The sequence below is a fragment of the Ornithorhynchus anatinus genome, chromosome 18 (genome assembly GCF_004115215.2).
Source record: "Ornithorhynchus anatinus isolate Pmale09 chromosome 18, mOrnAna1.pri.v4, whole genome shotgun sequence".
Classification (NCBI taxonomy): domain Eukaryota; kingdom Metazoa; phylum Chordata; class Mammalia; order Monotremata; family Ornithorhynchidae; genus Ornithorhynchus; species Ornithorhynchus anatinus.
The window spans coordinates 22,132,730-22,148,497 of NC_041745.1; the positions used below are offsets into that span (position 1 = coordinate 22,132,730).

The 15,768-nt window shown below is 42.0% G+C and overlaps 1 protein-coding gene across 6 annotated transcripts in view; it reads right to left on the reverse strand.

The window, feature by feature from the left end:
• Positions 1-15,768, reverse strand: part of CTNNA2 (catenin alpha 2) — a 1,145,386-nt gene that overhangs the window by 55,106 nt on the left and 1,074,512 nt on the right. For all 6 annotated transcript variants that reach the window (XM_029083155.1, XM_029083152.2, XM_029083150.2 and 3 more), the window contains 2 exons: positions 9,651-9,764; positions 3,224-3,405 (listed from right to left, as the gene is read on the reverse strand). In XM_029083155.1, coding sequence (XP_028938988.1) covers positions 3,224-3,405; positions 9,651-9,764 — 296 coding nt within the window. The remainder of the gene's footprint in view (positions 1-3,223; positions 3,406-9,650; positions 9,765-15,768) is intronic.

The following is a 15,768-nucleotide window of genomic DNA, read 5'->3' on the forward strand; positions in this document are numbered from 1 at the left end:
TCAACTTTTTAGGGAAGCTTGCAAAATGCTTTTCAGTTCCAGATGCTCTTGTTAGGGTCAAAAACGTGGTCACTGTCTGAAAGTATGGTTTAACTGACCCGAAGTAATTCCAGGCTGTTCTCCTCTGATAGGCATTAGAAATTGTGTCAGGAAATGAGGTCTTTTGGTTGAAAGACATACTGCTATTCCAGGGGCACATGGTTAACTTGTCAACAAAGGAGACCAAGAAAATATCCACATTAAGATTTCTCACTCTTTAAAATATATATATATATATATATATATATATATATATAATGGAACTTCCAGTTAAATGTTTTAAAGTAGTGGAAAAAATGACACCTAAATCCCTAAAATAGTATTTTGACTAATGGAATTTTCTATTTGGTTAATTAGCAATAGGCATAAATAAATGTATTTGTCTTTAAAGACTATAGCAAATGCAATCTAAGACTCTAGAAAATGTTTCAATTTAACTGTGGCATGTCTAGTGCAATTATTTTCTTAAAGATAATGAAGCTACTCGTTTATATGATGTCATTAATGATTGCCTCTTTTGCATAAATATGCATTTGGTAAGGCACCATTAAAACACACTGAAAGCAAGGAAATGCATCATTAGAACTGCAATGAGATGGCTGTGGCTAAAATGATAATACTGACATGACTGGTATAAATTTTAAATGATAAAATGGAAGCTTTTCTATTATAATTTTTGATGGACAAGGATGATGAACTGAACAGAAAGCTGCCAATTTACCAAGTGAATTTGTTAATTAATCCCATAACCTTGGAAGGCCTCAAAGGTCACCCCTGCTCTTTATACACAACTGTAACTGGAGTTCAGGATGACTTTGTGATGCTTAAAAAGAATCCAAAATGGACAGGCGGGGCATTAGTTGTACATGTTCTGTGGGGAAAGGCTCAGAAAGGGGAACCTGTTCACATTTCTGTTTTGGCTAACCTTAATTTTCTTCTTTTTGCAGTTGCTCATATCTCGAAACACTTGAACTTTGCAGACCAGATTTCCACAAGGTAATTGGTTCTAAATTGCAACATGTTGCTAGACTCTCAGTATTTTCCTCCTCCCATCCCCTGCCCTCCTTTGTCCCATTCTTTGCCTATGAGTAGCTAGGAGAAGGTGCTAAAGGTGATGTTTGTTGGAGACATCGTTTGTATATAGGAAAACTGGGGGTTTGGGTCTGGAAACCTCCTGTCAAAAAAGCTGAAAACACAGATTGGAAACAGAAAGCAATAGAGTGGTCCACACACAGTGGCCCACGTTAGAGTGGAGTACACAAACTAGAAACCAAAAACACAGTAGAGTGGAAAACCCAGTTCTGAAACATAGAACAACTAGGAGGAAGACACACAGAGGAACACATAAGAGAGAGGAAAACACATATTAGAAATGAAGAACAGAGTAGAGAGGAGCACACATACTGGAAAAAACAACACATTAGAAAGCAACCATATGCACTGGAAACATAGGGCAAGACTCCCATGTGCATTCCTCAAATCCTTCTCCAAACATTTCTTTGCTGTTCTCTTAGCCTTTGTGTCTTTACTGTTTTATTGTTTCATCTTTCCTTACATGTCTATCAACAGTCATCACTCTCTGACTTACATTTTTAGATTATAAGTCCCTTGAGGGCCAGTCTTGTCTTATGCTGTCGAGTCGTCTCCGACTCATAAGAAATACGGTTTCTGTATCTCACAGAAATTCTTCTTTTATGTAAACCTTGTCCTGGTCTTGCTTTTTAGGTTTTGCAGAAAGTGGTTCATAGGATATTGACTCTAAACTGAATATGTGCAAAGAACTTGGGACTGGAAGTTGAGAGACCCAGGTTCCAGTCCTGGCTCGGCAACCTGCCACCCATGTGACCTCGACTGAGTCATCAAACCCTTTTGTGCAGCAATTTCCTCATAATATAATGTGGAATAAAATTCATTTTTAAAAAATACCACTTGGACTGTGAGCCCTTTATGGGACAGGGTCTTTGTTTCAATCAATAGTCAATGGTGTACATTAAGTATTTATTGTGTGTAGAGCATTGTATTAAGTGCTTGGGAGAGTAAAATTCAGTAAAGCTGTACGAGTCTAGGAGTCAGAATGACCAGGGTTCAGATCCCAGCTCCATCAGCTGTCTGTTGTGTGACTTTGGGCAAATCATTAAACTGACCTGTGCCTCAGTTACCTCATCTGTAAAATGGGGATTAAGACTGTGAGCCCCATGTGGTACATGGATTGGGTCTAACCTGATTAGGTTATATCTACCCCGGTGCACCCCAGTGCTTAGTACATACCTACCACCCAGTAAGCACTTATCAAATACCATAAAAAAATTAAGTTGGTAGACACAATCCCTACCCACAAGGATTTTACAGATTAGATGGGGAGATAGATAAAAAAATAAATTAAAGGATATGTACATATGGGCTCTGGTGGAGGTGGGATGAAGATCAACGTGCTTAAGGGATGAAGATCCATGTTTATAGGGGATGCAGAAGGGAGGGCAAATCAGGGAAGTGAGGGCTTGGTCAGGGAAAACTTCTTGGAGGAGATGTGATTTGACCAAAAAATACCATTGATTGATTGATTGAGTAGAGCTTTGAAAGTTGGGAGAGTGGTGATCAGGTGGAAATGAATGGGGAGGAATTTTCAGTCCAGAGGGAGGATGCGGGGAAAAGGGTTAGGGGAGGAATAGATGAGATCATGATACAGTGAATAGGCTGTAGTAGGAAATCAGTTAGATAAAATGTGGGGGGGGGTGGAGATACTAGCTGATAGAATGCCTTAAAGTCATTGCTAAGGAATTTCTTTTTTAATGTGATGTTTGAAGGGCAATAATTGAGGGTTTATGAGTGGGAAGATGAAGACAGACTGGGTTTTTTGTTTGTTTTTGTTTTTTTATCATGATCCAGGCATAATAGAAAAGCATGGACTGGAAAGACAGGAGACAGGGAAGTCAAAGGGGAGGATGATCCAGAGGTCAAGTCCTTGGCACAGAGTAAGGGCTTGGTAAATACCACCATGATGACTATTTTGGCCCCATCAGAAAGTATATATTGACCTCCTACAGAGTGCAAGGCACTAAACTAGGCATGAGGCCTTCCTTATGCGCTAGAAAGACAACAATGACATCTCTCAATAGTCACATATACCCCATTTGAAAATCCAATCTCCCCAGAGTCACTTTGACACCCCACCATTAGGATTTACCTAGTGAAGTCTGTCATTTCCATCATTATCATACACATCTGCTTGGCCAATACAATGATATCATTGCCGCTGTCATCCCATTTGGCCACCTCGGCATCCAGTTTACTCTTTTCTTGGTGAAATATCTCCACCTGCTCAGCGATTTTCGCCTTCTCCTCCTGGGGTAGTTGAGCCATGATTGCCTGTGTGGGATTGAGAAAAGTTGGTGGAGACTAAAAGTGAGAGAAGAGTGGAAATTTGTGGACCAACTCAACCTTCTATACTTAGTGGATTACAGATGGAGGCCTGGTTTTCCCTATTCAATCCACTGGGTTTGTTTCCTTGCACTCCTGAAGGTAACATCACTGCCATCCACCATGAGTGTCCAATTCCTTAATCCACAGTATCTTCAATATCTTCAATATCTTAGGCAGAACTAATCAAACTCTAGCCAACACAAAAGCATTAGTCATATATAGAGTTTCACAGGTATAGTCCACAGTGTCAGATACTGGATATAGTTTTTTGCTGATTATAAGTAGTTTAAAGGAAATCCCCTACATTCGTGACAAGAACACCTAATTACCTATCAGTTTGACAAATATTTTCCAAATGAGAGAATGCAACTCTTTCAATATTGAAAGTAGATCATGAGAAGGGAAGGACCTTTTGTTACAGTAAAGCATCTCAGTGGCTAAAAAAAACTTTCCACAAAAAAAAGCCACAGAAACATGGTGAACAACTGTTAAATGGAAAGGAACACTACCAAAATTCAAGACAGTTAATCTGGGTGTTTCAATGTTCAACACAACTCCCCATGAATGGGCTAAGAGTGCATGCTGTAATGACTTTCCTGAGGATCAGTGGCCCTAAAGGATTGGAGGAAGGGCATGCACACTTTAGACCAGCAATAAGACCAACAGAGAGCATTTAATTCTTCTATCTCCCCTCATTCTCCCTTCCACTCCATAGCAAAGTGAAAGAGACCCCTGGCATTCCAGGGCGATCTGGCTGCAACATCTGTCGGCCCACTGATCACCAGGGCTGATTCGGGTGATCGGGCTGGCTAGGCGGGTGCCTCATTTCTCACTCACCGCTTCATGTGCATCCCTCCAGAAGCTACATGCTCGGTCAAAGAAGACAACCCGATAAGGGAGTACCGTTCTTTGGTCAAGGGTATACGAGTGGCTGTGCTCCCCTGCTAGAACTTCCAGACAATCTCAAATACCACAATTATCTCCATTATTCAGAGAAGGGTGTTGGTGAAACTGCCCAAGGCCTCTTCTGAAACCCTCTTCACCAAATGGAGGTTTCCATCTTGATTCTCCGAGTGCCCCATCAACAATGGGTGAGGAACTGGAGGAGACAATATCAACTCAGCCAGATCCTTGCCAATTTGCACAGGTGCACTCTTAGGTCTTATAATTAGTTTCTGCCTTGTGGAGGATGGGAGATCCTTCTGACTGTCCTTGGCCTCAGCAAATGATGTATTGTTTTCCATTTCCCGGCATGGCCTACTGGGAGGAACGGTTGCTTGAGCACTGGCACAAAAAGCCATATTCATTTATTCAGTTCTTTCCTGTCCAGGATACTGGTCTTTACCCCATACAAAAACCCCAGCTTGTAATCCTTTTTCATTGTATTAGCCCTTCCAGATGAATTAAATGGACATGTCCCCATTATTTAGTGGTTACCCAAGCCACAAAATGTCAAGAAGAAGGTCCACTATGCTACATTGCTTTGGTAGTGTCAACAAAATAGGAGAAAAGTTACCCCCAGACAACAAACATTTTCTTAGAGATCTTAGAAAAATCAATTTTGAACAGCAGACGGCCAGTTTCAAATCTGATTTGCAAACTGAGACCTTATTCTGACTCTAGGGTACTGCAACCCACATAATGCACTTAATGGTGTGTGTCAAATACAAGCACCATTACATTTTCTCCTGTTTCTGTCACTTTCAGTCAGCCCCAAGTCCTTTTTTGAATATTCTGAAAATGCTTTTGGCTTTTAAAAATTCATAATTGACCTTTCCTGGAAACTGGAATTAAAAAAGGTTATCTATAAACAGTAGATCACAAAATGAGAAATTTGCAAGTTAATCAAATTAAAATTCAACACATGAGTTTTAATTAGGTCTTATCAATGTAACTCAGCAGTTTGAAATGTTAACACATTAAAGTCTTTCCATACAAGAAAATGCAGTCAACATTCTTCTGAATAAGGAGCAAAATGCATAATTTGTAACTGCTGAATTCCTTGTATCGGATGAGATATCGCGGTAAGTTTTAAAAAGCCGGCAGCAGAAGGTGGCAAATCAGTATTACTTTAGCAGAGTTTACAGCATGATCTATTCGGTCCTCACTGGGGGGGCTTTGTGGCCAAGAGAAATGTGGGAACTACCTCTTTAAACTGGGAATTCAAAAATGTTTAAGAGCCCTTTCTTGGGGGAAGAGTGGCTCAAAGCTGCAGTTTAAATTGCTATTTTTGTTTTTCTGGTAGGCTCAGAACCTCGGCCAGGCCCTTACCAAAACAAGACAATTCTCCAAACCCAAGTCAGGCCACAGATTTTTCAACCCATCAGAAGATATTTGCAGCCACTGGTGCTTGCAGGACTATCAAAAACATATCTTTGCAAGTTAGAAATCAACATGTATCAGCCTTTGTTGTTGTGTGGTCCTGGCCAGCCTGGATCCATTTTAACAAAATATTTCTCCCAATTAGTGTTATGTTCTACTGAGGGGAAGTTTGCAGGCAAAGCCTTGGCTAACAGCTCATCAAGAAGCCTTATCCTTGTGTGGCTTGACTGATCAAAAGGGATGGACAGCTCAGAGACAGCAATAGGTCTCCTCTTTTGGACAGTCTTCTTTTATGAGAGAATAAGAAGGATAAGACAGGCTGTTAGGCTCTACCCACACAAGGTGCTCCTCCCACTTCAACTGTGAGGTCTACATGGAACTGAGACTGTATCTAACTAATGATCTTGTATCTACTCCAGCACTGAGTAGAGTGGTTGGCACATAGTAGGCACTTAAAATAGCACAATCGTTACTACTAACTTCACCCTTTTTATGGACAGCACCCTTGCAGGTTAACAATATGGAGTGGAGAAACTTCTTTAGGGTAAATACCTAAATACCTAGGGTAAATACCTAAAGGGTAAATTCTTTAGGCTGGGTGGAGTCCACATCTTTCTCTGTATAACTCAGGAAGATGAACCAAGGGGTGTGTGGCTCAAACTCCCACTCACTGGGAATGGGCTATTTGGGGGTTCACAGCACCCTGACTCTTACTCTCTGTTGGAGAGGAGAGCTGGGGAAACAGGTACGGGATCTTTGAAAATTCATAGACGCTTAGGAACTTTGCTATTTAATAATAATAATAATGTTGGCATTTGTTAAGCGCTTACTATGTGCAGAGCACTGTTCTAAGCACTGGGGGAGATATAGGGTCATCAGGTTGTCCCACATGAGGCTCACAGTCTTCATCCCCATTTTACAGATGAGGGAACTGAGGCACAGAGAAGTTAAGTGACTTGCCCACAGTCACACAGCTGACAAGTGGCAGAGTCGGCAATCAAACTCATGATCTCTGACTCCGAAGCCCAGACTCTTTTCCACTGAGCCATGCTGCTTCCCCAGAGAGGGGGGAGGGAGAGGATGGGGAGGAAATAAAATAGGGAGGGTCAGATAGGATTAGAGTTAGTTTTGATGTTGTAAAGTTCTTAAGTTTATCTTCCTTCCCCATTAGATCAGAAATTCTCTGGGGATGTGCTCTATTTTCAATTTTAAAATATTCTGCATATTTTGAAGAGTCTAGTACAGTGCTCTGTTTAAAGTAAGCACTCAGCAAATTTTATTATGAAAAATTATTATTATTATTACTAAATGAGCATGCTGAACTAGTTCCTCCTCATTTCCTCCTACTAAATCCTATCCTTTTAAAATTTTTATTTTGGATTCTGAAAAATGATTGTTTGATTCTATAATTGGTAAGATGCTGAGACAAACATGTCTCAAATGCCTCTTTCACTGTGATCCTGTATTTAAGACAGAATACTCAGCAGTGGGGAGGGTTTAGGAAGGGAGACAGAGAAGGGGACTAAAATCTATTACTTATGTTACCTTAAAAACAAGAAGAGAAAACAAAAAAAATTCCAACATTCATTTTCAAATGCACAGTGAAATGGTGACATCTAAGTTGGCCTCAACTGAGAGGAGTCTGAACTACTGGTGGGTGACATTTATCCCAGCACGTTCAAGTATCGCATGATGATTTATTTCTCTCCTAGGTATGGGCTGACTCATAAAAGGAAACTGGTCAATCGTAATGTGAGGTAAAGAGTTCTACCCCTTTAGGGGTGGGGGGGAAAGGGGTCCAAAAAGCAATCCCTCCCTAGACCACTTGAAACATCCTAAAACTAGGAAAGACAACTGCAGTAGGTTTGAGATAATGGGACAACTTGGTTCACTGTGTCATTAAATCACAGTCACTAAGAGGCAATATTCGCTCTCACGGCTTTGACTACCATCTCTACGCAGATGACACGCAGATCTACATCTCTGCCCCTGTCCTTTCCCCCTCCCTTCAGGCTCGCATCTCCTCCTGCCTCCAGGACGTCTCCACCTGGATGTCGGCCCACCACCTAAAACTCAACATGAGCAAGACTGAGCTCCTCATCTTCCCTCCCAAACCCGGTCCTCTCCCAGACTTCTCTATCACCGGGGATGGCACGACCATCCTTCCCGTCTCTCGGGCCCGCAATCTCGGTGTCATCCTTGACTCGTCTCTCTCGTTCACCCCACACATCCTGTCCGTTACCAAGACCTGCCAGTTTCACCTCTACAATATCGCCAAGATCCGCCCTTTCCTCTCCACCCAAACGGCTACCTTACTGCTACAGGCTCTCGTTATATCCCGGCTAGACTACTGTGTCAGCCTTCTCTCTGACCTCCCTTCCTCCTCTCTCGCCCCGCTCCAGTCTATTCTTCACTCCGCTGCCCGGCTCATCTTCCTGCAGAAACGATCTGGGCATGTCACTCCCCTTCTTAAACAACTCCAGGGGTTGCCTATCAACCTCCGCTCCTAAGAAAAACTCCTCACTCTAGGCTTCAAGGCTCTCCATCACCTTGCCCCTTCCTACCTCTCCTCCCTTCTCTCTTTCTACCACCCACCCCGCACGCTCCTCTCCTCTGCCGCCCACCTCCTCACCGTCCCTCGGTCTCGCCTATCCCGCCGTCGACCCCTGGGCCACATCCCCCCGCAGTCCTGGAACGCCCTCCCTCCTCACCTCCGCCAAACTGATTCTCTTCCCCTCTTCAAAACCCTACTTAAAACTCACCTCCTCCAAGAGGCCTTCCCAGACTGAGCTCCTCTTCCCCCTCTACTCCCTCTGCCACCCCCCCCTTTACCTCTCCACAGCTAAACCCTCTTTTTCCCCTTTTCCCTCTGCTCCTCCACCTCTCCCTTCCCATCCCCACAGCACTGTACTCGTCCGCTCAACTGTATATATTTCCATTACCCTATTTATTTTGTTAATGAATTGTACATTGCCTGGATTCTATTTAGTTGCCATTGTTTTTACGAGATGTTCTTCCCCTTGATTCTATTTATTGCCATTGTTCTTGTCTATCCGTCTCCCCCGATTAGACTGTAAGCCCGTCAAACGGCAGGGACTGTCTCTATCTGTTGCCAACTTGTTCATTCCAAGTGCTTAGTAGAGTGCTCTGCACATAGTAAGCGCTCAATAAATACTATTGAATGAAAAGAGGGCTGCTGAACCAACCACATCTAGTTTCTGATTCTAGGCTTGGCCACTGAGTTGTTGAACAATGGCAGACAGTTTACTCTGCCTGGAAGTCAGAGGAACTAGGTTCTAATCCCATCTCTGCCTCTTGCCATCTGTGACAGTATGATCAAGTTACTTAACTTCTCTGTGACAGTTTGATGATCTGTTAAATGTAGATTCAGTAACTGTACACCCTCCTACTTATGTTGGAGCCCCAGGAGGGAGAGGACACTATGTCTGACCTAATTATCTTGTATCTGACCCAGCACTTAGTATAGTGCTTAGCACAGAGTAAGAATTTAACAATGACCACATTTATTATTAATTTTTGCCCTCTCTGGGCCTTCATTTTTATGTTGGCAGTACAACCATTACCACCTCAAAGTGATGTCATAAAACCAAACTTGGTAAAGCCTTTTAAAACAATTTGGAATCATTATTAAATTGAAATCTAAAAATGCTTTCATAAGAGTTTAGCATTTTGTAAATTAATAAAGCACAAGTTGCCACAGGAAGCTTCGTGCTCAGACATAAACCTTTTCCACAGAGTCACCAGGGTAGATGATCCTGGGAGGATAAAATTCCCTCCATCTTCTTTAGACGCAGATTCCCATCACAGCAGGACAACGAGCTAAGCTTCCTCTGAAGATGGATACTTACCCTTGCACTCTGTCCAGCTATGAGCTGGTCATCCTCTGTTTGTACACTTGTCCGGCTGCGAACATCATAATCTTCCTGTTCGAAGTCAGAATCATCCTCCAATTCTTCTGGGGTCTGGGGAAGCAGAATAAGGAAAATGAGAGGGAGGAAGAAAGGAACAGGGTGAGGGAGAGAGGGACAGGAAGAAGAAGAGAGAGGAGGGATTGGTTTATTGAGGATGCACACAATTGCTGTATGGCACTCTTGACTCACTCAGGAGAGGAGACATCCATTTATTGTGAACGTTGGATTGTCTGTCAAAGCTTACAACCCCATGAATGGAATTTCCTGGGAAGTAACCAATTTCACCTTCTCTCTCCTTTAGGAATAGTGTTTACTATTTTCAGAGGGTGACCTTCTCTAGTTTACGGTTCTAATGATTAGTCTGATGGATATTGACCTGAACCTAATCAAATGAAGGGTGGTTGTGGGGTCTCGCAGAAAGCTTTGGAAGAGAAATAACCAAGGCTGTCCAAAAATCAGTTATATTGCTCACTCAGCCACTGTCTATTCCCTAGTACTCCCTCTTGGCTGGGAGAGGGGAAATTTTCAAAATATGTCTTTCTAGTGAAGACTACAATTGATTGTTGCCCAATAGGGAATCAATTCTTCTCACTACACCTCGATCTCATCTATCACGCCACTGACCTCTTGCCCTTGTCCTGGCTCTGGCCTGGAACACCCTCCCTGCACATATCTGGCAGACAATTACTCTCCCCTGCTCCAAAGTCTTATTGAAGGAACATCTCCTCCAAGAGGCCTTCCCTGACTAAGATCTCCTTTCTCTTCTCCCCTCCCTTCTGCATCTCCTTGACTTGTTCCCTTTATTTATCCCCCTCTTCCAGGCCCACGTTACTTATATACATATCTGTAATGTATTTATATTAATATCTGTCTTCCCTTTTGACTGTAAAAATCACCGTGGACAGGAAATGTGTCCATTATATTGTTGCATTATATTCTCCCAAGAGCTTAGTATAGTGCTCTGCACACAGTAAGTGCTCAGTATACTACTGACTGACTGACTGGTATTTATCAAGAATCTATAGTGCTTGAGAGAGGACAGTAGGGACAAAAAGACACAGACTATGTCCTAAAAGAGTTTAAAACAGAAATTAATCCATCAGTGATATTTATTGAGCACTTACTGTATTCAGAGCTTGGGACAGTACAATACAATATAATGGTACATGTAATTCTTTCTCATAAGGAGCTTACAGGCTACAGGGAGTTTATAGTCTTGTCTACAGCAAGCTAAGCAGCTGCTGCTTTGCTGCTAACTTTGATACCATCTTGAAGCTGGTCTGGGGCCTGATCTGGACACCCCCCCAGGACCTCTGTCCATTGGCAAAACCTGGATCAGTCTCATCCCAAATCTAAGTGGAACCAGAGTCCTTGAGGAACAACAGAGGGAAATGGACTAAACACTGCCCTGCCCAGCTGCCAGTGGTTGAATGATACCTCATAATTAGGGGTACATGGCTTTTTGCATGGACAAGGCTCTGAATGACGCATTTGGTGAGATAGAAAAATTCAAACATTTTTGTGTTCCGGTGACCACACTAGTAGCCAGGATGATACTTCAGAAATTGCTGAAAACTCCATTATAACTGTACCTACAGTAAGTCCTCAATAGTCATTAATCATTAATTAATTGAGAGACTGGCATGTATTAATCTTCTTGCTCAAGACAGTGAAAAATGAGCAATTTAAGATCAACTAAAAGTATTTGGCATGAACAGTGTAGAGAAATGATGCCTCCTTCAAACTCTGCTGTATTGTACACCTTCAAGTGCTTAGCACAGAGCTAAGACTGATTGGTTGATTTGGATGACTCAAGGGCTGCAGTGTGAATATAATAATAATGATGATGATAATGAGGGCATTTGTTAAGCGCTTTCTATATGTGAAGCACTGTTCTAAGCGCTGGGGTAGATACAAGATGATCAGGTTGTCCCACATAGGGCTCACAGTCTTAATCCCCATTTTAAGGGGGGGTAACTGAGGCAGAGAGAAGTGAAGTGACTTGCCCAAGGCACACAGCTGACAAGCGGCAGAGCTGGGATTAGAACCCATGACCTCTGACTCCCAAGCCCAGGCCCTTTTCGCTGAGCCACGCTGCTTCTCATATCCTATCACATCATCTTGAGAGCTCAGGTAAGCATTCCGAATGAGCATAAAGCCTCAGGTAATATTACCCACAATGGAGAAGGCAGCCCAAGAACACTTCTTGGAGCTTGAACTTTCCAGGGAGAATCAGATTTATAAAGAGAGCAGGGACTGTGTCTTCAAATTTACTTGTATGGTCCCAAGGTCTAACTCAGTGTTCTGCATACAGCATTCAATAAACACTGATGATGGTGAAGACGATGAGTAACAAGGACCTGCAATCTTTAGGGAAGTATTTAGGGATAGAGGGATCATGGGGATTCCTACTTCTAATCCCCGCTTGCCCCTTTCCTTACTCTCACTTTTAGGGAATGCACAATGGGTATCCTCACTAGACACTAGCCACCAACCCCCAGAATCCGATTCCAAGAACTTCAGCAAATGACATAACGGAGGAAATTTGCAATCTCCTTGGAGCAGAAGTGGCCCAACCCTGGTTTAATTTTTATTCTTTTTGTCTTGAAAAAAAAATCATAGTTCAGCTGTTACCAAAATACCACACACAATGTTCCTAGGCAACCTGAATGAGAATTTCCCCCCTGGCCAGAATGAACTGGGACATATCACAGCAAACTGAGTTCTCAGTATTCTTATATCTGAAAACATGACAAAATATTGCCAGGTTGCAGTGGATTCTTCTGACCCAGGCCTGGAACCCCAACTCCTGACATTTTATAAATCTCTTGGGCTGAGATGCTGAAGACCATGGAAGAAGTTATCTCCACTGCATACAAATCTAATCTGAGATGATCTTGAAAAATGAAAAACAGTGGGCATCTTGAATTCCCCACTGGCAGAAACTGTGGATGTTTCCTTTCATGGGAGGCACTCATGAGGCATTCACGGGAGGCAGCGGAACTGAAACCTGTCTTTTTCCAATTCCATCTCCACCAAGTCCATTTGCATTCAACTGGACTGGATTCATTGACTACCTCCAACCCTACTGATCAAATCTTGTTCCTGATTTGATCTGGCAGGCAGGCATGAATTGGGCCTTCCATGCCAATATTATATTCCACTCGATAGTTTTCCAAGCTAGTCTCATCTTGTCTCTCTGTCAACTATATTAACATTCTCTCAACAGTGTGACCGCACTCAATTTTCTTTCTCGGGGACATTAAAGACAAAAATAAATAAATAAAAAAGTTTTTGTTCCCTCACTTTACCAAACTAAGGTGCAGAGAAAACAGTTCAGTTCAAATAACTGGGTGGATTTGCAACGTGAACACAGATAATCTGCTCTGACAATTCCACTGCTCTTGATATGCTGGGGAAAAATTACAGTAAATTGGTAAATTTTGCTGACAGATGCAATGGCAAGATTATAAGTGACTTCATCTTTAGCTCTGGGAGAAAACTCACTAAACAGAAAAGTGGGGATGACAGATACGAGAAAATCTTCTCTCGACATTTCAATGATCATTGTTTTCTTAAAGTAAAACCCTATTGTCTTTACATTAGAGCGGGGTAAGCTTAACCTCATGCCCTAGTTCGCAGGGTTACAATAATTTACTTCAGGCATTTTCCCTTATCTCTCTTGTAGCTTATAAACACATGAACAGACGTTGGTTTTAAACAATATGCTGATTGCCCCACATTTTTTGGTACTGAGAGCAGCTGGGTGAGGTAAAAGGGTTAATGGCTAAAATGTTGAGTAGATTTGAAAGTGCCTTCAACTACTTTGCTCCACAGAAATTTTCAGAATTAAATTTGTATGTTCACCAGAGCTTCTTCACCTCATATTTTCACTATAATTTCTTATGCTACTCCTATTAGAAAATCCAACAATATAATACACAGAAATAGCTAACTGTGACCTCAGTTATTTAACTGCATATCTGTATCTTCCTAATGCTATTCTATTTAGGGGTTACCTTTATTTTTTTTTCAAATGATAACTCACTGAGAGTCACTTGATAAATGAATGTAGATAGATGGTAGCAGCTATATTCTAAAAGGCAGTATGACCTAGTGGACAGAGCCCAGGCTTAGGAGTCGGAAGACTCGGGTTCCAATTCTGACTCCATCACAACTGCTAGATTACTTTGGATAATTTCTCTGTGCCTCAGTTTTCTCATCTATAAAAGGATGGAATTCCTGTTTTCCTCCCCTCTTAGACTTGTAGGTCCATGTGAGACAGGGACCATGTCTGATACAATTAGCAGCGTGGCTCAGTGGAAAGAGCCTGGGCTTTGGAGTCAGAGGTCATGAGTTCGACTCCCGGCTCTGCCACTTGTCAGCTGGGTGACTGTGGGCAAGTCACTTAACTTCTCTGTGCCTCAGTTACCTCATCTGTAAAATGGGGATTAACTGTGAGCCTCATGTGGGACAACCTGATTACCCTGTATCTACCCCAGCACTTAGAACAGTGATCTGCACACAGAAAGCACTTAACAAATACCAACATTATTATTATTATTATTTCACTCCAGTCAGTCAATCAATCAGTGGGGTATTGAGAACTTAACTGGGTGCAGAGTTCTGTCCTAAGCACTTGGGAGAGTGCAATAGAATAGAGTTGGTAGACATGATCTCTGCCCACAAAAAGTTTACAGTATAGAGTGAGAGAAAAACATTAAAATAAATTACAGATAGGGGAAATGGCAGAGAATAAAAATATTTACATAGGTGGTGTGTTTGGCAGGGTGTGAGTTTCAAAGGGTTAAGAGATACAGGACCAAGTACATCAGTGATGCAGTGGCTTAGCATATAAAAGGCCCTTAGCAAATGCCATACTGATTATTATTTGGAGATAATCCAACAACATGATTAAGGGGCTGGACAATAGGACCTTAGATTAACTGATTAAGAGGAAAGGGAAAAGAACTTGACATATTTTGGCCTAAAGAAGAGAAGATTTGGGGATGATCTAATAAGAGTATTTAAGGGTTGTTAAATAGATGATAGTCACTGATGGGGATCAGCTGGTAGTCATTTTCAAGGAAAATTAAACCATTCAGTCCATGTTTACTTACTCCTGAAGAACCTCCAGACATTGTCCAACCATCTCTGCATTACCATACCTTACCATTGGGCTTAAAGCACTCAATCCCCTCCTACCTTACCTCACTGATTTCCTACTACAACTCAACACATTCAACTGACTCATCGAACACCAACCTATTCACTGTACCTCGATCTCGTCTATCTCATCAATGACATCTTGCTCATGTTCTGCCCCTGGCCTGGAACTCCCTCACCCTTCCATATTCAATAGATGATCATTTCCTCCACCTTCAAAAGCTTATTAAAATCATATCTCCTCCAAGAGTTCTTCTCCAACTAGCCCTCAATTCCCCTACTCCCTCTCCCTTCTGTGTCATCCTTGCTCTTGGATTTGAACACTTTATTCACCCCACCTTCAGCCTCACAGCACTTATATACATATCCCTAACTTTTTTTAAATGTTTGTCTCCTTTTCTAGACTACAAGTTCCTTGTGGACAGGGAACAAGTCTACCAACTCTGTTATATGGCACTCCCCCAAGATCTGAGTACAGTGACCTGCATACAGTAAGTGCTCAATAAATATGATTGATTAATTGAATAGGAAAGAGACTTACCTGCAGGATTAGAGACTTGGGTTACATATTAAGAAATACATTAAACATGAGGAGCTACAGAAGGATGTACTGACATTACCCTGAACCTCTTTGGATCTGTGGTGTAACAGCATTTTGCTATCTCTGGCATATCACTAGAAAAACATTCCCTGACCCCTTCTGATCACCTGAAAATATTGTGCTTCCTGCCTGTTGTCTTAGGTGAAGCAATGTCTGAAGGCAGGGGAATGGACTAGTTGGCCTTTCAAAGTCCCTTCTGCTCTTATGACTCTTGAAAATATTTTTCTCTTTCTTCTTGCAGAACAATGTATCATTTGTTGACAAATTAATTTAATTAGTTAACAGAAA